Genomic DNA, 24,787 nt, shown 5'->3' on the forward strand with positions numbered 1-24,787 from the left:
ATTATTTTAATAAAATAATATTTTAAAGAATGATTTACTGAATAAAACCAATCTTCTGGATGACCAATTCTCAGCGGTGTTTAATAAGCTGCCTTTATTAATTAAAATAATATTTAAAGAAATATTATTTTGAATAAGAACCAAATCTTTGAGAAATGGGCTTAATTGTGTTACTTAGTTATCATGTTTGCTAAAATAATGTTTAGGGAAATATTATTTTACTAGATTGAAAACTAACAACCTTTTTGGGTAAATGATCTTTAGCAGGCAAGCACGTGTTCTTAGCTGTTAGCGGTTGAAGCTATCAAAAGAAGCTTATAGCTTATCAGAATCAAACATATACCTTTAAAATACCACCAATAACATGTTTATGTATTTTAACCCTTTTATTAGTGGTATTTTAAAGGTAACGCGTTATGGCTGATCTTCTGTGTTTAAAATCACCCTTTAAATAAAGTTTGTCTTAACTTAAAAAAAACACAAACACAGAACACAAACTGAGCACATGTGCTGAGCAGATAATCTGCTAGCACTAAGAGTTCAACATAAACACAACCAAACATCATAAAACAAAAAATGTTTAAATTATTTCATTCTAAACTACTACTCTCTGCCCAAACACAGCCTCTTACGTGAACCGTACTGAGGAAAAGTTGAAGGAAACATCCACAGCGAACAAAGGGTTAACTTGCTAACCTCCGTAGCTGTGTAGCTCCGTAGTTTGTTGCAAAAGCAGGGTTTTTATTTGGACAGTGACGTCACGGGAAGTCCGCTCTTATTCCCCGTTTCTGGCTGAGCTGGAGGTAGGTTAATGCGATTTATTTTGAAAGTTCCAGAAAAGTTTGTACTGGCCTTTCATTTTGTACCCATGGCTGGGTCCCAACAATGTTCACGCATATACACCTTTGGTAATGTGAATGATTATTGAACTGGTATTGAGTTTGGGCTTGGACTGGTATCGGAAACAAAAAAATCCTTATCCAGGCTTTCGTCTTTATTTTCCCTATTTTTTGCAAGGCGTATTTGCAGTAGTTTAACATGTAAAATGTATTACCTATACTTCCTTCTACAGAGCTGGCTTTTTAGAAATTACTTTATGAACATTATCAAACAAATTCGCAAGACTCCAGTAAATTATTAAAATCAAGGGAATGATGCACAGGCTCTTTTCAATAAATGGCTTTCTTTATGTACATTACATCAAAGTTTTAATGTACTCCATGCATTTGAGATCATCAAGTCTTTTCAAACTTGGTGGACTTTCCACCAACTTTAATACATGGTGACACACAAAAGAGAAAGAAAGAAGAGAGGGAAGCACTTAGCAAATGAGAGACATGGACAATGACAAAGCTGAAAACTATTCAAGACCAGAAACTGATGTGACAAGGGTTACAAGGTTTCTACTAGTTTGACACTGCTAAAGTGCAGGAACATTGCTGGGTCAATGCACAGGGCAGGTCAAGGTGTGACTGCTTATTGTCATTTACGTACGTCTTCATGTGTGAAATGTGAGCAAAATAAAACTGTTTGTAAAATCTTGTTTTATATCACATGTGGCTTAGCCTGATTGATGTCATTGAACAAAAGGACAAAGGTATAGGAGCAAACATGTCAGCATTAGCTGTTTATTTTGTCTCCCAGAAGGGAGGAGAGTGGGGAGACTGTACGGGAAGTGATGACAAAGCTGGTAAAATGATGGGCTTTAGATGCCCTTCACCAACCTCTGAGGATGAACAGCTCAGACCAGGAGCTGCTGATAAATAGGCTTGAGGGGCATATGATCTTAGATGTATTTTATCATTTGCTCTCCAGATAGCATAAATTAAAACCACTGCTGCCACTATAGCATTCTGATCATGTACAAATGCCAGGAGGAAATGTACTTCTTCATATTTAGCAGTTTTAGAATTTGAAAGAATATTTGCTAACAATGATCTTTGCCATAACAATTCAAAGGTATATATTTTACTTTTTGACATTTAGAACATTGGTATTATATCAGCTTTTTTTCATTATAAAATAATTAAACTTTTTTCATGTATACAAAATAATTGACATCAAAAGTCTCTACAAAACTTCCTCGAAATTTTCCTTTGCTGCAGTTGGATTATGTTTGATGGGTTCCTGATGTCACAGATGTACCCAGTTACCTAATTTTTAAATGTTACTTGATGATGTTACATTGTTCTTATAATTTATGTGTTTAATAGTTTAATTTTGTAACATCAATATCTATAGGATGATGAGGATATAAAGCTTTATATTACACATAAGGCATATTAAGTATGTACAGTACAATTTTTAAATATAGACCAATTTCAAAATTGCCTGTCAAAACCTTCTAAGGAAAGCTGTTTTATTCAACTTCAGAAATTTTCAACAAAACATTCAGTTTTCTGTTAATTTAGGGGAATGCTCCTCTTCTACAGCTCCTCTGACTTGTTGGGTCCCATAGGGCTTTATTTTAGCTCCTCTGCCTTTTAGGCCTTACATGCTGCCTTTCAAGTCCATTAAAAAAAAAAAAAAAAAAAAAAAAAAAAAAAAAAAAAAATATATATACATATATATATATATATATATATATATATATATATATATATATATATATAATATATATATATTAATCAGACATTGTCAATCCGTTCTGACCACTCTTCAGAATCAGGATCAGAATCAGCTTTATTGGCAAGTTCGTACATACAAACAAGGAATTTGACTCCACTTTGCTCTCTGGGTTTTTTTGTTTTTTTTGTTTAATGCTTTATAAGGTATATTTATGCATATATCTTTATTGTTCTTAACTATACATATATACAAAGGTGCATTTGCAACTTCAGTATGCTGTTGTTTGGTACTCTATTAAATGTTCATCAGAGAAACAGCCTGTGGAAGAAACTGTCTCTGTGGCGGCTGGTTTTAGTAAACAGTGTCTGTAGCGGCGGCCTGAAGGTAAAACTCTAAACAGTTTGTGTGCAGGGTGTGTGGGGTCTGCATAGATTTTAGCAGCTCTTTTCCTGACCTTAGACCTGTATAAGTCCTGGATGGAGGGAAGGTCAGCCCTGAATATTCTCTCTACAGACCTGATTATTTGTTGCAGTCTGGACCTCTCCTGTTTTGTGGATGACCCAAACCACACTGAGATGGATGAAGACAGGACAGACTGAATGATGGCAGTGTAGAAGATGACCAGCAGCTCCTGTGGAATGTTGAACTTCTTGAGTTGCCTCAGGAAGTACAGTCTCTGCTGGGCCTTCTTCTGAACAGTGTCTATGTGTGAATACCATCTCAGGTCCTCAGAGTTGGTGATTCCTAGGAACCTGAAGTGGTCCACAGCTGACACGTGTATGGGGGTGGTGTTCTCGAAAGTCCACCATCATTTCCACAGTCTTGAGTGGGTTGAGTTCAAGGTAGTTCTGACACCAGTGTACCAGACGATCCACCTCCTGTCTTTATGCAGACTCATCACCGTCCTGGATCAGTCCAATGACAGTGGTGTCGTCTGAAAACTTCAGGAGTTTAATAAGCTGTCTGTATGTGGGGAGTTCATTGGAGAGGTTTGCACTGTTAAAATCTCCCAGTTGATGAAAGAGTCCGTGTATTTTTTCTCCACATCTGTAATCAGCTCAGCAAGATGTTTTTCAGCGGCAGAAGTGCAGCCATGCAGTGGAAAATATGAGCCAATTTTTAAAAACGAGGAAAACTCTCTCGTTGAATAAAATGGTTTACAGTTTATGGCAAATGACTAGATCAGGACTACATGTTTTCCCCAGCCCTTTTATGTTTCTGCACCAACCTTCATTTATATAAAAGCAGATTCCGCCTCCTCGGTTCTTCCCCGATAGCTCCGCGCTGGAATCCGCTCTGAACAGCTGGAAGCCAGGCATCAGCAGTGCCCGGTCTGGGATGTTTTCACTTAGCCATGTCTTAGTGAAGCAGAGAATCGCTGATCCGCGGAGGTCTGTGTTTTTACAGGTGAGAAGAAGCAGTTTGTCCATCTTGTTACTTAGAGAGTTGACATTTGCCAGATGGATTGAAGGCAGTGGTGTGCAAACTCCTCTTTGACGGAGCTTTACCAGCGTGCCAGCACGCTTTCCCCTCTGACGCTTTCGGCGCAGTATCCCATAGAGTGCCGCAGTTTTGCTTGCTAGAAGCTCAGTGAACCTCAGATTGATGAAAGATGGTGAAAAAATCCCAAGAGAGGACTCTCTGATGTTGAGAAGTTCCTCTCTGCTGAATGAGACCACAGAATTGTGGCCCGAGACCACAGTACTGTGGCTCGAAAAACATAAAAACACACAAAATACACAAAGAAAGAGAGAGCGAAGCTCCGAGGCTGCCATCATCGGCACCATCTTGGTCATCACTCTTAAGCTGTCTGAACGACATTAACATTTGGTTGAAACTTAACTTTTTGAATCTAAATGAAAGTAAGACTAGCACTGTTTCCATTGATATATTTAAGATCAAGATGTTTCTTGGTGATAATCAAATGTAATATTCCTGTAACAGTACTTTGCATCTGCCTTGCACGTCAATGCACGTACAAAGGTAAACAGCTTTAAGTTAACGCTCTGGATTCGCCTTTCTGCACATCTCATACTGAAGCATATGTAATTTAGGTAAAACAAGTTTTTCTATATATACCAGCATGCATCGTAATCAAAAGTGTGGCTGCAGCTTTACTGATGGAGGGACAGAACAGAGGGAACTAATATAATAATCATAATAATCACTTGCTAATTATTATTTAATAGTTACAGTTTATTGAGATAATTTTTTTGTTTTGCATGTATTTATCTTTTTTCCACAAACCTAAACTTTCTCAATTGTTTTTGAACATTCACATTCATAACTACATTGTATGGAATCCCAAGCTAAACCTGAAGTCATCTGGGTATCTGTCCCAGGTGTTATTTTTTAATTAGCCCACACATTGTTTGTTGTTTACACTTTTGGAGGTCCTGCCATCTTATGCTGACTTTTGATCATAGTTTACATTTAGGTCCGCCCCTTGACAACTCTTCAATGGCAGGAACTAGCTAAAAAATATTTTATTTGGATAACTTTAATCACTGCTTCTGAGCAGTTAATTAGGGTCCAAAGGCACTATTGAGCTGAAAATGAAATTGCAAGTGAGTTGAGGTGATGTCATCTTTATTTTGCAATTGAATCATTTAGATGACTCATTGCTTCATCTTAATTAATATTCAGCAATAATGAGTGCCTTGTATTAAATAATAGAGAAAAATTAGATGGTAATTTAATGTGGCATTGCATTTTATCTACCTGTAACAATACTGGAATGAAATAGTGAGTTAAAAATAGATTTGCCCTAAGTATAAAAGATAAATAATAAAAACACTGGCCACCCAATACAACTTCCATTGAGGAAAAAAAGTTTATTTCTGTTTTGAATTACACATTTTTATTAGCTTGCTAATCTTTGTTATTTTATTTATTAATGTTATTTTGCCAGGTCATGTCACCAAATCTCATTAAAGTTGCTGTAAAGTTGTTGTTGGGGGAATCAAGCGCTTTTTCCTGTGTAACGTATTAGGAGAACAAAATCACAGCTGATCACAGCCTTTATACGTAATCCAGAACAGAAATATAAAAAAATGCAATATTTCACTCTTACTGAACAAGCAAACAAATTTAAAGTTTCATCCTCTGAAGTTCCTCTTGCTTATGAAACACAACTTGATTATATTGAAGATGACTTGAAACATTTCACTTCAAGATCTTTTCATTGAACCAAAACAAACTTAATGCATAAGTTATTCCCACAATTCTGATACCAAAGATCAGTCCAATGAACCAGACTGCTGTTTTGCTTAAGAACTAACTCAAGAATGTGTCTTAGTGCTGCATAAATCAAAACCCACGCACCCATTTCAAAGTAAATACATGCTGAATAATTTCTACACTCCAGCACTCTCTAAATCTGCACTTGCCTTAAAACAGTGGGACTGTACTGACTGCCTAATCTGCCCCATCAGTTCCAACCCACATTCCTGACTAGAGAGCTGTTGCTTGAGCAGTTCGCCTTGGAAACCAATGGGGAAAAGAAGAAGGTCCCCAAAGGCATGACCTTCCCTCACTGCCACCAATTATATCAAGGCCTTATAAAATATAGATTATGTGCCATCTCAGTGCTGACATATCTAAAGGCTGGTAGCATGGGGAGTGTGCACAGAGGCCACAAGCAGAACCCAAGGGGAAAGCAAGTAGAAAATGACAAAATGAGGAGAATACTGTAATTCAAAGGATGACCTTGATGGGAAAAACTCAAAAAGAAGAATAATTGAAAAATAAGCTTAGCTTACTTCCAAAAGGATTGGTTCATCAATTTAAATCCAATCAAGGCTCTAAATATTAAAATGCACTGATTATGGTGATATTCATTAGCTTAAACTGCATTCTAGACCAATAACCATGTATTATTAATGGATAGGAGCTGGGCTTAGAACAATTGGCATTTAACTTTGTGTCTTAACCTTTCAGCATAAATGTCAAGTCAAATTCTAATAGAAAAAAGTTTGAAGTTCACCCAATAGTGATTTCATACATTTTAGCTCAAGTGTCTTTTTTGAGGGCAGGGGCACCTATATTCAAACCCCAAAATGTAGTGTGAAAGGCTATCAGAGATGAGATTTTTACAAACATCGGTGGCGAAATATCATATTTCATGGTGTCGTATGACAGAGAGGCATGAAGATTCTGAAAGTCTCGGCTCTTCTTTTTCCTTGTGCACAGATGGTCACACATAAGAACTTACCATCAGCAAATGTTGCATCTCAAGAAAAAAAGTACATATGTGCCAGTGAAAGAATGTGTATGTGATATAATCACCAGGAAAACAAGAAGATAAATCTCTTCAACAAAAAGAACCTTGCTTCAGAGAATTTGATTATTGTCTTCAAGTTTTAATCAGCCACAAGGTGCAGGTAATCTTCTGGAGAATTGCAATTTTTTGCAGCTGCACCACATATGGCTTCTTATTTGCCACGGGTAGAAATTAAAAGTTGTACTAGCCACTCAAACATTGTACAGCAAAATATGTGTAATATTTTCCTTTGTAAAAAAAAAGAAATGCCTGGTTAAATTTGTACCAAACGTTGCCATTTCAACCTTTGCTAAAAGCATGTAATACCCATGAACGAACCATTCCATTCATGTTTCAGTTTAGTGCGCAATATTACATTGATCAATAATCCAGATAATGAAAAAAATGATGAAAACCTATAATATTCTTCATTTGTATGTCATATTACCATTGATTCTATGTCTGATACCAACCGATTAACAAAATATGACAAAATATAACCCCTGATCAAACAGAAAATATTTAATTCAGTTAAACACATTTCCTTACAGTAGACATGAACAAACTGCAAAAATTATTTAAATTTTAACCACAACTGCAACATTATACCCACATTTGGCCACTGCCAGAAGCTAATTTCCATCTAAAGAGACTCAATGAAAACGTACGGACTGAAATATTGTATAACTGTTATTATACTAAAATGTATCGACTGCAGAATATTGCAAAACCGGCACAACAATAACAAAAATAGGATTATAAAGGGAGCCGCATAAAACTTTGATCTTGAAAACCTAAAGGTTTATGTCAGTCACATCTTTAAAACTATCAGTGTGGATACTTGTCTTTGTTGAAAACTGACAGGAAATGGCTGCAGTTGCTGAGGCAACAGTTTCACCTTTTCTGAACACTCTGGCACTCCAAAAACAGCCATTTAGAGGCAGAGATGGGTCTTGTGAGTTGTAGAAAATGTAAGCAGTGTCATTATAAAGGGCTACCAGGGAACAATGTCAATGAGTTAAGCCTACTTTGCTGATCTTTTAACCTCCGCCAATGGATTTGTTCGTCGGGGTTCTGTTCTCTTTTTGCCTCAAAGCTCTACAAAAATACTTCCCACTGTCCTCCAGGTTTTTGTTCTCTTTTGCCAATAAAACTTTAATTTCTTTCTTACTCTCTATTGTCTCTTTTTCCACTAAATTTTCCATGTTTTATCTCTCCTTCAGTCCGTTATCTCTCAAGTTCCATCTTTGGGGAAATCTGCTTCGCAGTACTGGGATTACCTATTTTCCAATTAAATCAAGATGTATTTGCCTTTCAAAAGACTCTCTTTACTTAGTCTTCCTCCCATTGGAATAATTGATGGAGTTCTTTGGCCTTGTGATGAATGGTTTCCAAGTCGTGAAATGAAAAGAAAGATGAATGATTTCACCCCTGTGAGGGCTGGAGTGGGGTGGAACAAGGAGTGCTGACATTGTGACAAATACACTGACCAAAGCAACAAAACCTAGATGAATCAGCAAGGGATAGAGAAGTGGGATGTGCTCATCGCAACTCAACAGACGTTCATTCCACCGGCACCACCTCTGCGCATCTGTATACACCGCAGACAATTACCTGAGCCTTACAATTATACTTCAGGCTTGGTGATAATGCTGATGGCTTGCCAGGAAAGGAGTGGTGGTGGAAGGAAGCCAGCCAGATAGGACTGGAGAGGATAGTATCCTCTGCTTGTGTTTGTGCATTCTGTGGATATGGGAAGGCCAAGACAACAGGTGCAGTAAAGTGAGAAGATGCCCCAGGTGATATCCTGTGGATGGTGCCACCACTTTCCCAGCCAAGATTAGAAAGCTGAAATAAGTTTTTTCACTGCTGCTTACACGGTTAGCTGTCATAGAGCTCGGAGATAGCAACTCTTTTAAAGAAAAAATTCAATGAGCTTATGAATGGCCATCTGCTTCAAAAGACCCGTGAGTAAGTAGACTCTAGAACGTTATAAGCATTCAATGTCCCTTAAGGGTATGATAAGACCGATGGGCTGTAGCACTAACTCAAATACATGAATCTGTTACAAACACAAAACAATGGAAAACCAAAATTATTGAATGGCAATTCAGCTTTGATGAGATCCAAACAGGTGCTGGTGATTTGCAACATTGTTCTTCTGCAGTTTGGGTCTTTCTGTACTCAACTTTTTCAGGTACATAAAAGTATTTTTGAAGTACTACAACAAGTGTTGGACTTTTTCCAGTTTGTTGTTACATTAAAAAACAAAAAACAAACAAACAAAAAAAAAAAACAATCAAACAAATGTGTTCCATTTATTAAAATGGAACCCAAGTTAAAATTTCCAAGTTTGGAAAGTCAGAATTTCACAGTATTTGTCAGTGGTTTCGCTGTGATGCGTAACAAATGTATACTGTACATGGCAAGGATGGACAATAGTATAAAATAGGTGCAGTAAGCATGTACCATGCCTTGAAAAAGTAGTTTTGCAATATGGTTGTCATAATGACTTTTTATCACTAATGTTCTCTGAAAAACCTTTGAAGCCTTAGCATAATAAATGTATTTATAGTGAGATTAAATTACACACGTGGACTTTATTTAGTAATTAAGTGACTTCTGAAGGCAATTGGTTGTACTGAATTTTATTTAGTCGTATTAGAGTACAGGTTCCTGAATACAAATGCATGCCCTACATAAGATTTATATTTGTAAATAATGTTCAAAACAATATAAATCTTTTCCCAGTTCACTGTTAGCAGGCACTTTGTAAAATCTCAAATGAATTTATTGATTTTTGCTATTTTAAAGTGACAAAATGTAGTTCAAGGGGTAGTAATACATTTGCAAAGTACTGTATGTTTCCTTTTGTCACAGGCTTTTTCAGATTGTTAAATTATTATAATAGTGAGGTTTGGAAAAGAAAATGACTTGACAAACCTCTTAACCATGTTTAAAGAACTCATAAACTGATATGTAAATCACACTAGGCAAACAAACTCCGAATCATCCCAAAGTGGATACATATGACTGAGCTACAAAAGATAATTTAATCAATGATTTTTGAAGGCAACATAAGGCATTTCCAGAAACATGTGATAATTATTTTCTGAGATTTACTACTAATTTAAGGGATTTTGTGTTGTTTAGTCTAAATGTTGTTTGTTCAGCTGTTTTATGAAAATAACTTGATGCTCAAAAGATAAGTTGCACAATGATGCAAGTTTATTCTGCCTAAAGTCATCGCCTGTAATGTAAATCCTTCAGTTCTTTCTGATACTGTAAATCCTTAGGACAACAGTAGAATATCTAGAAATATCTTGAGTTTATTTACCAAGAGTACTGTCTTTACATGATATGCAACAACATTGACACTCAGAATGAAAATTATCTTTATATATCAAACACATTAGTTTGTAACAAGTATACTCACATAAATTCAGAAAAAAATTTATTTTCAAAATGTTTTTACTGCAGTTTACAGACACTGATTGCTTTGTTTTGCAAGATAAACAATTGTTTATTTTGCATAAATATATATTTGAAAGTTGTGTTGCATAAATAAAATGCATAGGCTAAATGAGATGTGTATTTAGATGTCACAGTTGTGTGGCTGCAACTTGTAAAATACTTTTCTAGCCAAATGAATGTTCTAGGCATGTGTCTGTTATCAGTAATAAGTGCAAGACAGGGTTTTATCAAGTTTATAGTTCTTTGTCCTTTTAATGATTTCTCAGAGAAAGTGCCAGAGTAAATATTGCCTTCTCTGGCTGTTTACAGTACTGAGTAACACAGCAATGCCCCTACCCTACCTGTTGCTGTGCACTGCTGGTCAGTAAGTTGTTTTAGACTCATACAATGTAAAATTTATATTTAGCTATACTAACGTATATAACTAACTGTTAAGATATGTTTAATCAGTTTCAAGAAGTGCACTAATTGAAGATGTAACCATCTTATCTGTATGCATAATAAATGCTGCTTCTTTGTTGAACTATTCTTTAGACCAAACAGTACACTAAAGGTGTCCAACTCCAACCATTAAGAGTCAATGTTCTGTATGTTTTAGATGTGTCCCTAGAAAGGGAGCTGAATTAGTGGCAAGGAACCATTCATTTGATTCAGGTGTGCTGAACCAGCTGGAGTGCACTGAACCAGAAGAGCATCTAAAACATGTAGGACACCAGCTCTCCTGTAACATCAGTATTCTGTTTGTGTCCCTGTTAATTTCATAGAATTGTAAAAAACACAGTGACCCCAAAGTATGCTGCCCACTACTGTGCTGCACTGCTGGATGGGCTGGAAATATATCTCAATTCATGACATTACTTTTGAGTGAGGCCCACGGCTGTTACAGCCAAAGCCCAGAAAAGAGTCACTAGAGGAGAGGTGCTGCTGTGCTGGGCTCTGCTCTTGACTGTGTGCACTGCACACCCAGGGGCGATGGATGGATAACAAGGTTTGAACTGAGCCGGCAGACCCAGGGACCAAGTGGGGAAATGCGGATGATGAGGGGAATGACAAAGGCAGATCCATTTACTTTAGGTGGTTTTAATATCTTTACATTTCTGCAAGAAAAGCAGTTTGAGCTGACGCTGTCCCGTCTTATTTGATTGCCCATCATAGTGGCTTTAAATTGCTACCCTGACAAGTCCTGCATCTCTGCTGTTATTTCAAAACCATGTAACAAACCATACCCTGCACACAGTGATTTTTGAACTAAGGCAATTTACAGCCACTTACACAGGTGCATAAAACAAATCTAGCAGCCTGCCTGAATAAAGCACTCATCAGAAATATAAAAAAAAATATTTGCATTAAGTGTAAGCCTCCTAGTATATGAAGACAAGGGTTGTTACATATGCATGGGGTCCTGCATAAGATATTTCCTTCATTTGTGAGCTATGTTCTTTTAAGACTCATTTCTACTCTCTAACTGAAATGTGAGAAGGAGAAAAATCCAAATTCATCCCAACTTCTGACAAAACAGAGTGCAAGATTTTCTGTTTGTGTTTTTCATTGTCCATGCTAAATTACCCAATGAAACATATTATTGTGCATTTAGACTGTAAGTCTGTCCTCGTCAGACAACATGAGGAATCCAGATGACTCATACAAAATCACAGTCGTCTGGAAATGCTTTTAATACACAAGTTAAGGAATTGGTTTTGTTGCATTTCTTTGTCTGAATGGCAGCTGTTTGACACTGAACAGTTTTATAAGGATCCAAACACAATGCAACATAGAGGATGTGTTTGACACCATTTAAAAGATTCACACTGGAAGAGAAACAAGGGTCAAATTTGGGCCACTGTTCTTTAGTATCTACATGAGTGACCAACCATGTAAGCATAAAAATGATGATCATGTTTATGTGTGCCAATGATGCTGTTTACCCATGGGTAAACAGCATCAGAGGCTGCCATGACATTAACAAGGATCTGCTTCAGGTAGTTTAATTGTTACGAAGGTTGTGTCTTATATTTAACATAGAAAAGAACTGTACCCATATATTGTTTTTACAAACTAGAAACCATCTAGATCATTTTAAATACTTTGGTCTTAGGGTTAGGTATAGTAACCCAACTCTTATCTTTAAAACCCTAAGTGACACATTGAAATTGAAGCTGTCGAACATTCTCTTACATTTGCTGTACCATGAACATATTAAAATGCTGGGTTTATTTCATGTTTTGGTGTACGAGCAGCTCTCAGGCATGTTAAACAGTCCTCAAACCTCTTCATTATATGAGAACAGTGTAAACATACATAACAGACAAATTTATAAATCTTAAGAGCATTACATTTAAGAAATATATGATTGCATATTTCATAAATCTAATATTTCAATAGAAATATAGAAATGTAATCACATATTCAATTGTGTGTGTCATGGAATGGTTTCGTGTTGGACCAGCTTGCAGCGAGATACTTGGGAGTCGTAAGGTAAGATTGTGAGTCATATTTATTCGTAGATTGAGCAGTGCAGAAGTCAAGACTAGGAGTACAGGAAAACAGGGTAACAAGATGCACTGAACTTACACCAGCTGAACAGGAACTAGGTAGACAGGGACTCAGGAGAAATGCAGGAGCAAGACAGGTGAACCAAGGAATCTGGCAGGTAACTGGCAGGACGAGGCAACGGGGAACAAATGAAACCGGTGAGCTATGTGCATGGAAGGTGAATGGTGAAACAATGGGAACGAGAGGAGTAGTAATCAGATGAATGCTTACAGGTGTGCTGGCCAGGTGAAGGCAACTGAGATAATGGAGGTTGCTATGGTGACTGGAGCTCGGAAACGCAGAAACAGGAGTGGAAACTAAACACTAAACTAAACTGGGAGGAACAGGGAAAATAAACCCAAACATAAGCTAACAAAAATAGTAAGTCTAGGAAGAACTAAATCTAAGGATGAGGAAGGAACTACGTAAATGAACAGAATTACTGAATAACAGAATAGAACTGACTGACAGGAACTAAAACATGAGGGATTAACGAGGAGAACTATTACTCTAAAATCTAATAGAGCGGGAACTATACTGTAAAGCAAGGCTGGGGAAAGAACAACTAATATTAAGGGGAACAAGCAACTGGGTAAATCATGACAAAAAGAGGTCTAAAGCCAGGAGGAAGAAACAGACAACACTCAGCACAACTCAGGAATAAATAAACCTAAATAAACTGCTCAATCAAAACAAACACAAAACCAAAACAAAGTCCAAAATGGCAGATCCTGACAGTGTGCCTATTAATTGATCATAGTGCTCCTCCCTGTTCAACATGTTTTGTTAGGTATTCCTACACTAATTTTCAACAATAATTCTTTCCACAGCTGATACTTTCAAGGCCACTTTTTTCTTACAACCTGCAGCATTTACACTAGACTTTTAATTTTATCATAACTGTTCAGTAAAAAAACTGCAACAAGTACATGTGTGAACAAACCCAAATGTTATCAGCTGCTAAGGCTATGATGCTTCTTTAAGTCATAAAGTTGTCTTAATATGTTAAAACAATAACAAAGAAAAAAAAACTGTGTTTTGACTGATAAACATCTTTATTCTTTTTCCTAGTAAGGTTGAATATTATATACCTGTTCTCAAGCAGATCTTAACCTGGTGACTGGGAACCACCTGAACGTAAAGAGTTGTGTGGTTGAGCTTCAGAAAGCTGGCACTTCACCTTACATCTTACTGTTCAACTCGGTGACCAAACATGACCATGATTGTTCAAACACCTTGACATCATGTCACATTGATTATTAAGCTCACAGATGCAGATTTTCTTTGACATATTTGGATTTAGACAAGCCAGTGATAAAATACTTCAGTGCATGCGTGAGCCAAGAGAGAAAGCTATGAAATATGGTTTCATACCCGTGAGGTATTCTGGGTCAGGCACAGGGTCTGACAGCTCCTCGTGGCACTGAACCTCTGTTGGCACCGATGCCACCACCATGCCATCTGGGAGATGCTGCTCAATGCCTCGGGCAAAGTTCTTTTGCCTGTTGAAAAGACAGATGACAGAAGGCAGTTTTTTTTAGATTTCAGTGGACCAACATGATAAAGAAGAGGGTGATAGAACAGAAGAAAGGTAATTATTAAAAAAAGGTTATTGGATAGATGAGGTGAGGGCAGAGAAAGAACATTTACAGTATATTCAAACACTTGTGTATTAGTAGCAAATCCAGTTCAGTACTTAGAAATACTTTTAAATACTTTTAAAATGTCCTTATGTCCTTATATCTTCTTTGTATTTTGATGAATTACAATAACCAGGTAACCAAGGTAGCTCGAACTAAAAACTGAGTTATGATCAAAACTTGTAATCAACTGTTTCTGTCGGAGCAGATAGACAAATTATGTGCATTATGTGAATACATGTGCAAAGATGTGTGAAGCCTGAGCATGATCCAAAGACCGGGTGACAGACTTTATATAATATTTTTTCAGTCATCTGTCACTGGTGCTGCCCATGTGCGAATGGTGTTAGACACGTTGAAGCATGTGGAGGATTATGGAACAAATATGTCAACACTAAATGAATATCAGTAATATTTCCTTTTTGGCTATTAAAGAGGATAAACTTAATGGTGCAATTTTATTTCACCTGTATGTTGAGTATAATTTTATTTTCTTCTTCACTTAGTAATTTCTAAGTTAAACATGAAAGTCTGATTTAATGTCAAACAATAGGAAAAATGCTGGTTTTATAGGGTATGCAAATATATTACTTCATCTGTATTTTACAGTGCCTAAAGCAAATATACATTTCTGGAAATATGTTTTTGGTCATGAAAAGCAAAGAAAGACATGGTGTGGACACTGAAGGAGCAAGACCTATTAAAAGCTACAGCTGACAAGCTACAGGGTATGTGTCCTAAGCATCCAACTGCAGGCTTGCCACATCAGCAGACAGCCTGACTATTTAACTCAAGCAGTAGCAGCTTGTAAGTCTCCCAGTGTTACTCCTTAAAGATCAGAATGACAAAAGATATTATCCCCCTTAAGCATCTTTTCTAAAAAAAACAAAACAAAAACAGTTAAAAGATTTAGCATGGTTGTTCCTAAACTTTCCGTAAGTGTATATGAAAGAAAATAACAATATGTAGCACATTGCATTTCTAAAGCTTTAATAAGCAATATGTTATATAATTTTAACAGCAGCAGAAAAAACTGCAAATTTTCTGTTTTAAATTAATAATTTAGATAATTTCACACATTTCTAATTTAAATCTTTGTACACAATGAAACAATATTTTTTACTCAAGCTTATCTGCTAGAATCTCATACATGTCCATGCCTATTACAGACACTTCAATATATTCTTGGTAATTAACAAAATATGCCCCTTAAGGTGAGAGCAAAATAAGGCCTGTTTCACATTTTTGGCAAATTGGCTTATTTCCAGTCAGAGAGCTGACGTTTTTATTTTGTTTTACAGTGAGTGACTCCAGCTTGAACCCCCCCCCCCCCCCCCCCCCCCCCCCCCCCCTTACGGTGCTGGTTAGGGTCACAACAAGGTCCCAAAACCTAACAACTTCAATAAATCAGTGGCTTGAGTCCTTCAGCTGACTCAAGACCACAGCTAATGAGGAAATATATATTTTTTCCTTCAGGAAAATGCAGTCATAATTATCTTTACTTTAGGCTCACAACTTACAAATGCCCTTTGTAACCTTGTGCTGCACATTTTTGAGAAGGAATTGTTTTATTGAATATTTCAGCTCAAGGCTGCATGAATAAGCAAGTTCTTTCTACACACTGTAGGGTGAAAAAGGCTAAAACTGTATTAAATGCGATATATCCTGAGGAAAAAACAAACAAAAAAAAGAAAAAAACATATAGCTCACATGCTTGCAGACACATGACTTTCATGAACACAGAAAGCTTGTACGTATTAATCTGCAGCTGATAAATGTGCCACAAGGTTGACCATCGAGTGTAAACTTTATCTGACTGCTTTTTCATTCAGGAGAGGTTAATCAAAGGTATCTGCTGTGAAAAAAAGGTACTGTTGTCATTGGAAACCAGCCTAATGAGAGGGTTGAGACTGAATCCCAACTATTACAGCCATAAACCTGTACCCATGGCTTATAAGACATTTACTGCCTTGTAAAGCCAAAGGGCAAGAGCTGCATAATAACTTTTTGTCGATTTGTAATTAGAGGCAGTTAGTCTCACATATTAATTTGACCCAAGCTGCTTATAAAAGTACAGCCTTTAGATTATGTGACTCTTCTTAATTGGACATTTTCTAAGCAAACAGCACAACAGTTAGAACCAATTCTCAAGTCGGTACCACAATCAAATACAAATGCACATGCAGCTGGTTAAATCTGTCTCCAAAATATGATTATTTGCCTTCTACTGGTCTCTCTCCAGGAAAGTTTAGCTGGATTATAACTCTAATAAAATATATCTTCATTAGTTGGTTCTTTTAACACCCAAATTATCTGAAAGTCTGCATGCAAACTGAAAAGCGTGGGTAAAATCTTAAACAAAATGAAACCATGCTAAAGACCGTACAATATTTATGATGCTGTGAAAAATTATTTTTTCTGTTAATGCTTTGTGAAAAAGAAATGCTCCGTCATGTTAAATCATCAATCAACGATGAATAAACAGTTTCTAGAAAGTTGAGTTCAATTCCATTAGTCAACACCTTAATAATAACAATGGAAAAGCCAATTGAATAGAACTTGTTTGACATCATGAAATGGCCCAAAAAATCACAAAAGGAACCTCTGTCAGTCTGCAACAGTTTACTTTTCTAAGTAGCCTTCATTAAACCACAGTAAGAGCCACTCTACAAAAGTGCAGAAAACATGGCACAATGGTGAACCTTCCCATGAGTGGTCAACCAACCAAAATTACCCTAAGAACCAAGAAAGACATTTAAAGCAATGCAGACTTCATTTGCCTCATTTAAGGTCAGGGTTCATGATTTATCAATAGGAAAGACTGAGCAAAAATTACATCCATGGGAGACCAAAAACCACAGCTGACCAAATGGAACACAAAGGACCATCGCACATTTGCCCCAAAAACACCCTGATGATCCCAGAGATATTTTGGGAAAATATTCTGTGGACTGAGACAAAAGTGGAATTCTATTGGAAGGTGTCATCCTGTTCCATCTAGTATACAACTAGCAGCATCAAAGAAAGAAATACCTTATGCTTATAGTCATATATGGTAGTGTAATGGTCTGGGGCTGTCTTGCTTCTTCAGGTCCTGCTGACTTGCTGTAATTCGTGGAACCATGAGGGCCAATTACTGTTTGACATATGGCCAGGATGTTTTGGATACTTTTTATCCTTAATAAATAAAGCCATAATTTCAAGAAAAACAAACAGCATTTTGTAATCACTCATGTTATATTTGACAGATATTACAATTTGTTTGATTATCTGAAATATTCAAGTGTGATATACAGGTCCTTCTCAAAATATTAGCATATTGTGATAAAGTTCATTATTTTCCATAATGTCATGATGAAAATTTAACATTCATATATTTTAGATTCATTGCACACTAACTGAAATATTTCAGGTCTTTTATTGTCTTAATACGGATGATTTTGGCATACAGCTCATGAAAACCCAAAATTCCTATCTCACAAAATTAGCATATCATTAAAAGGGTCTCTAAACGAGCTATGAACTCAATCATCTGAATCAACGAGTTAACTCTAAACACCTGCAAAAGATTCCTGAGGCCTTTAAAACTCCCAGCCTGGTTCATCACTCAAAACCCGAATCATGGGTAAGACTGCCGACCTGACTGCTGTCCAGAAGGCCACTATTGACACCCTCAAGCAAGAGGGTAAGACACAGAAAGAAATTTCTGAACGAATAGGCTGTTCCCAGAGTGCTGTATCAAGGCACCTCAGTGGGAAGTCTGTGGGAAGGAAAAAGTGTGGCAGAAAACGCTGCACAACGAGAAGAGGTGACCGGACCCTGAGGAAGATTGTGGAGAAGGGCCGATTCCAGACCTTGGGGGACCTGCGGAAGCAGTGGACTGAGTCTGGAGTAGAAACATCCAGAGCCACCGTGCACAGGCGTGTGCAGGAAATGGGCTACAGGTGCCGCATTCCCCAGGTCAAGCCACTTTTGAACCAGAAACAGCGGCAGAAGCGCCTGACCTGGGCTACAGAGAAGCAGCACTGGACTGTTGCTCAGTGGTCCAAAGTACTTTTTCGGATGAAAGCAAATTCTGCATGTCATTCGGAAATCAAGGTGCCAGAGTCTGGAGGAAGACTGGGGAGAAGGAAATGCAAAATGCCAGAAGTCCAGTGTCAAGTACCCACAGTCAGTGATGGTCTGGGATGCCGTGTCAGCTGCTGGTGTTGGTCCACTGTGTTTTATCAAGGGCAGGGTCAATGCAGCTAGCTATCAGGAGATTTTGGAGCACTTCATGCTTCCATCTGCTGAAAAGATTTATGGAGATGAAGATTTCATTTTTCAGCACGACCTGGCACCTGCTCACAGTGCCAAAACCACTGGTAAATGGTTTACTGACCATGGTATCACTGTGCTCAATTGGCCTGCCAACTCTCCTGACCTGAACCCCATAGAGAATCTGTGGGATATTGTGAAGAGTACGTTGAGAGACTCAAGATCCAACACTCTGGATGAGCTAAATGCAGCTATCGAAGCATCCTGGGCCTCCATAAGACCTCAGCAGTGCCACAGGCTGATTGCCTCCATGCCACGCCGCATTGAAGCAGTCATTTCTGCAAAAGGATTCCCGACCAAGTATTGAGTGCATAACTGTACATGATTATTTGAAGGTTGACGTTTTTTGTATTAAAAACACTTTTCTTTTATTGGTCGGATGAAATATGCTAATTTTGTGAGATAGGAATGTTTGGTTTTCATGAGCTGTATGCCAAAATCATCCGTATTAAGACAATAAAAGACCCGAAATATTTCAGTTAGTGTGCAATGAATCTAAAATATATGAATGTTAAATTTTCATCATGACATTATGGAAAATAATGAACTTTATCACAACATGCTAATATTTTGAGAAGGACCTGTACAGTACTGTGCAAACATTTTAGGCAGGTGTGAAAAAAATGCTGTAACAAAGAATGCTTTCAGAAACATAAATGGTGATTGTTTATTTTTATCAAGTTACAAAATGCTAAGTAAGCGAACCCAAACATACAGCCAAAGTCATTAAGGGTTGAAATAATTGTATATAGTTTTATTTTATATTTTTCCTTCATCTTACATTTTTCCTTGTCTTTAACTTTACTATTTGATCTTCATAACCTTTCATGATGTATGTGTGAGTAAGGATGTTATGAGTTTGTTTGCAGGCAAGGATCAAAGGTGGAGCTGGGAAGGAAGCAGTCACAGATGAGGGTGTCACAAAGAGGGTGGCTGATTGTGCTGAACAGAAGACACACTGATCTTAAGATGGGGGAGATTGTGGAAGTGTGTTGTTACAAGATAATGGTGTATATGACATGTTTACGTTGCAGCTGTTTTCCCCATCCTTTAGAGAGCAACGTTTATTGTAACTAGGGAACCCCCAAAGATAATAAAAAGAGAGGTGCGGACAGATGGTTTTCAGAGCGGTAAGAGATTTGTAACTGAAAACACATCTCTGTCCGTTCTCCTTGCAGCGAGTAAAATAACTAATTCTTTGTTTTCTCTTCTTTTTGTGATGATTATAAGTATTTTATGTTATTTGAACCTGGCATTAAGTACTATTGTCAGCGTAAAGAACAAGACTTAACAGAAGTGATGGTATGGCCCCCAAAGAGCCCTGATTTCAACATCATGGAGTGTGTCTGGAATTACACGAAGAGACAAAAGGATGTGAGAAAACCCACATCCACAGAAGAACTGTGGTTAGATCTCTGAGATGTTTGAAACAACCTACCAGCCGAGTTCCTTCTAAAACTGTGTGCAAGTGTACCTAGAAGAATTTATGCTGTTTTGAAGGCAAAGGGTGGTCATTCGCTGCATTTTTTAGATGGATGAAAATAAATGATTAAGACTTCCATTTTTGAAAGCATTCTTTTACAGCATTTTTTCATACCTTGCCTAAAACTTTAGCACAGTGCTGTACATGTCAAAAACAAATGAAATCTGGAAGGGTTTAAATACTTCACAGCTACTAAATTCACAGCTCTGCACTTTCATGGTCAAGACATGTCCAGCTGAATAACTGATTTTTTGCTGCTCTTTATGTACATAATATTTTGGTAAAAATGTTTTTTCTCAGTTGTAAACACCTTTTGCTTTGACTACTGCTCCGCACACTCTTGGCATTCTGTTGATGAGCTTCAAGAGATAGTCACCTGAAATGGTTTTTACTTCACAGGTGTGCCCTGTCAGGTTTAATAAGTGGGGTTGGGAGCATCAGTTGTGTTGTGCAGGAGGTGGGTACAGTACACAGCTGATAGTCCTACTGAATAGACTGTTAGAATTTGTATTATGGCAAGAAAAAAGCAGCTAAGTAAAGAAAAACGAGTGGCCATCATTACTTTAAGAAATGAAAGTCAGTCAGTCCGAACAATTGGGAAAACTTTGAAAGTATCCCCAAGTGCCGTCGCAAAAACCATCAAGCGTTACAAAGAAACTGGCTCACATGAAGAAAGGAAGACCAAGAGTCACCTCTGCTGCGGACGTTAAGTTCATCCGAGTCACCAGCTTCAGTAATCGCAGGTTAAAAGCAGCTCAGATTAGAGAACAGGTCAATGCCACACAGAGTTCTAGCAGCAGACACATCTCTAGAACAACTGTTAAGAGGAGACTGTGTGAATCAGGCCTTTATGGTAAAATAGCTGCTAGGAAACCACTGCTGAGGACAGGCAACAAGCAGAAGAGACTTGTTTGGGCTAAAGAACACAAGGCACGGACACTAGACCAGTGCTTTGGTCTGATGAGTCCAAGTTTGATATCTTTGGTTCCAACCACCGTGTCTTTGTGCGGCGCAGAAGAGTTGAACGGATGGACTCTACATGCCTGGTTCCCACTGTGAAGCATGGAGGAGGAGGTGTGATGGCGTGGGGGTGCTTTGCTGGTGACACTGTTGGGGATTTATTCAAAATTGAAGGCATACTGAACCAGCATGGCTACCACAGCATCTTGCAGCGGCATGCTATTCCATCCGGTTTGCGTTTAGTTGGACCATCATTTATTTTTCAACAGGACAATGACCCCAAACAGACCTCCAGGCTGTGTAAGGGCTATTTGACCAAGAAGGAGAGTGATGGGATGCTGCGCCAGATGACCTGGCCTCCACAGTCACAAGACCTGAACCCAATCGAGATGGTTTGGGGTGAGCTGGACCGCAGAGTGAAGGCAAAAGGGCCAACAAGTGCTAAGCATCTCTGGGAACTCCTTCAAGACTTTTGGAAAACCATTTCAGGTGACTACCTCTTGAAGCTCATCAACAGAATACTAAGAGTGTGCAGAGCAGTAATCAAAGCAAAAGGTGGCTACTTTGAAGAACCTAGAATATAAGACATATTTTCAGTTGTTTCACACTTTTTTGTTCAGTATATAATTCCATATGTGTTAATTCATAGTTTTGATGCCTTCAGTGTGAAGCTACAATATTCATAGTAATGAAAAGAAAGACAACTCTTTGAATGAGAAGGTGTTTCCAAACTTTTGGTATGTACTGTATATTTTAATAAAAATACTTTAAGTGATGATAGTATTGTGCCTTAGAACATACATGAGTGGCTAATACAAATGCATAAAAGATTTTACTGTTTCATACTCCATACACTTTTTCTGTTAACATACACTACATATAATGCTACATTTAATTAATGCAGTGTTTGATGGGGACTAAGCTGTAAAAACAGCATACACAAATATTTACAAAGCACAAAGTGGTGCCTTTGGGAAAGTCACAGTTTGGAAACAACACAAGCCCCAGGCTAGAGTAAAAAAGTCTTAGAATGGCTGTGTCAAAAGTAACATTAAAATGCCTTTGTGATTTTATAGACATTGTGTGGTCAGGGGTGAAACAGTGATTAGAGAGCTGTGTGTTGATCAGCCAGAAATGTTTCTAGGTAATTAAAACAAATGTTTTATTACATAAAAACTAGGAAGTGGTATATCTTGCTACAGAGGCAGTAAACTGTTATAAGCTCTATCTGTCAGCACAGCATCCCAGATGACTTTGCCGGCATGCTTGACTCCGTAAACAACTACAGAAGACACCCATCTATGCCCGGGGTTTTCCCTGACTCCAATAAATATCTACCAGCAAAGGTCAGCCATAGTTATTTTGGTTTGAACATCAGTCATAATCTCTCATATTTCATTAGAGTGGACTCTTCCAAATGGGGACCTGAACCCCATTCAATGGAATTACATTAAATCATATGTGAGACCTGGGAAATGTTCTGATTAAATTTCTCTCTATTGCATAAAATATACGTACCAATTAAAAGAACTAAAGTTATGTGCAAATTGTTTAAGGGACTGAATGGAAGAAGGTCTGGATGATATGGCAATACATGCATGCATGAATTAAGGGCACAAAAACTGAAGTTAGCAACTGACCAAATAAAAGAAATCAAGGAAAACAACTTAAATTACACAAAAATATTATTTAATAACATCTCATTATTGGAAAGACTATAATGATAAAAAACGAGTGTTGACTAATTTTAAGCCATTTAGTATTAGTAAAATGTTGGGAAATTCTTATACTTTGATCTCCACCATTTTAAAGCATCATCTTTTTGAGAGGCTTTTGACTGGGTGATCCACTACGAGCAACAACAAAGTGTCATTACTAAACAGGATAATAAAGGTGTAAAACTTAAACTTAGCTGAAGTAAAAAAAATAGTAAATTAGTTTTTACAATTTTTCCAGTTATTGCTGTTATTAATATGTATTGTAAGAACATGATTGGGACTCGTCGGAGAGCGCCTGGTAGCCGGGTTGCTCCTCGCGGGACCCGGCCGGGCCAAGCCCGAACGAGAGACGCGAGGCCATCCCCCAGTGGGCCCACCACCTGCAGAGGGAACCGTGAGGGACCGGTGCAAAGAGGATTGGGTGGCGGACGAAGGTGGAGACCTCAGCGGCCCGATCCCCGGATGCTTAGGCTGGCTCTAGGGACGTGGAATGTCACCTCGCTGGGGGGGAAGGAGCCTGAGCTTGTGCGGGAGGTCGAGAGATATTGACTACAAATAGTCGGGCTCGTCTCCACACACAGCGTAGGCTCTGCAACCCATCTCATCGAGAGGGGCTGGACTCTTTTGTACTCTGGAGTGGCCCACGGGGAGAGGCGGCGGGCTGGTGTGGGTTTGCTTGTTGCCCCCCAGCACAGCCGTCTCGTGTTGGGGTTTACCCCAGTGGATGAGAGGGTCGTATCCCTGCGCCTTCGGGTTGGGGAGAGGTCTCTGACTATCATTTCAGCCTACGGGCTGAGTGGCAGTGCAGAGTACCCGGCCTTCTTGGCGTCCCTGTCGGGGGTGCTGGATAGTGCCCCTCCCGGGGACTCCATTATTCTGCTGGGGGACTTCAACGCCCACGTGGGGAACGACAGTGACACCTGGAGAGGCGTGATCGGGAGGAATAGCCTCCCCGATCTGAATCCGAGTGGTGTTTTGTTATTGGACTTCTGTGCTAGTCACGGATTGTCCATAACGAACACCATGTTCAAACATAAGGGTGTCCATCAGTGGAATTGGCACCAGGACACCCTAGGCAGGAGGTCGATGATCGACTTTGTTGTCGTATCATCAGAACTTCGGCCGCATGTTTTGGACACTCGGGTGAAGAGAGGGGCTGAGCTGTCCACTGATCATCACCTGGTGGTGAGTTGGATCCGCTGGAGGAGGAGAAAGCCGGACAGACTTGGCAGGCCCAAGCGCATAGTGAGGGTCTGCTGGGAACGCCTGGCAGAGCCCTCGGCCAGGGATGTATTCAACTCCCACCTCTGGGAGAGCTTCGACCAGATCCCGATTGGACCATGTTCTCCGCATCTATTGTCGATGCTGCTGCCCGTAGCTGTGGCCGTAAGGTCTGCGGTGCCTGTCGCGGCGGCAATCCCAGAACACGGTGGTGGACACCGGCAGTAAGGGATGCTGTTAAGCTGAAGAAGGAGTCCTATCGGCTGTGGTTGGCTTGTGGGACTCCTGAGGCGGCTAACAGGTACCGTGAGGCCAAGCGTGCTGCGGCCCGGGCTGTGGCAGAGGCAAAAACCCGGGCCTGGGAGGGGTTCGGTGAGGCCATGGAGAAGGACTACCGGTTGGCCTCGAAGCGATTCTGGCAAACCGTCCGTCGCCTCAGGAGGGGGAAGCAGTACTTTGCCAACACTGTTTATAGTGGGGGCGGGAGACTGCTGACCTCAACTGAGGACATTATCGGGCGGTGGAAGGAGTACTTCGAGGATCTCCTCAATCCTGCCATCACGCATTCCGTGGTGGAAACAGAGGCTGGGGACTCGGGGTTGGACTCTTTCAT

At 38.8% G+C, this 24,787-nt stretch overlaps 1 protein-coding gene across 4 annotated transcripts in view; it reads right to left on the reverse strand.

Annotated features, from left to right (window-relative positions):
* The window catches only part of astn1 (astrotactin 1), a 523,796-nt gene that overhangs the window by 225,634 nt on the left and 273,375 nt on the right, over positions 1-24,787 (reverse strand). For all 4 annotated transcript variants that reach the window (XM_047368543.1, XM_047368541.1, XM_047368540.1 and 1 more), the window contains one exon: positions 14,210-14,337. In XM_047368543.1, coding sequence (XP_047224499.1) covers positions 14,210-14,337 — 128 coding nt within the window. The remainder of the gene's footprint in view (positions 1-14,209; positions 14,338-24,787) is intronic.

The sequence above is a fragment of the Girardinichthys multiradiatus genome, chromosome 6, assembly GCF_021462225.1.
Source record: "Girardinichthys multiradiatus isolate DD_20200921_A chromosome 6, DD_fGirMul_XY1, whole genome shotgun sequence".
Lineage (NCBI taxonomy): Eukaryota > Metazoa > Chordata > Actinopteri > Cyprinodontiformes > Goodeidae > Girardinichthys > Girardinichthys multiradiatus.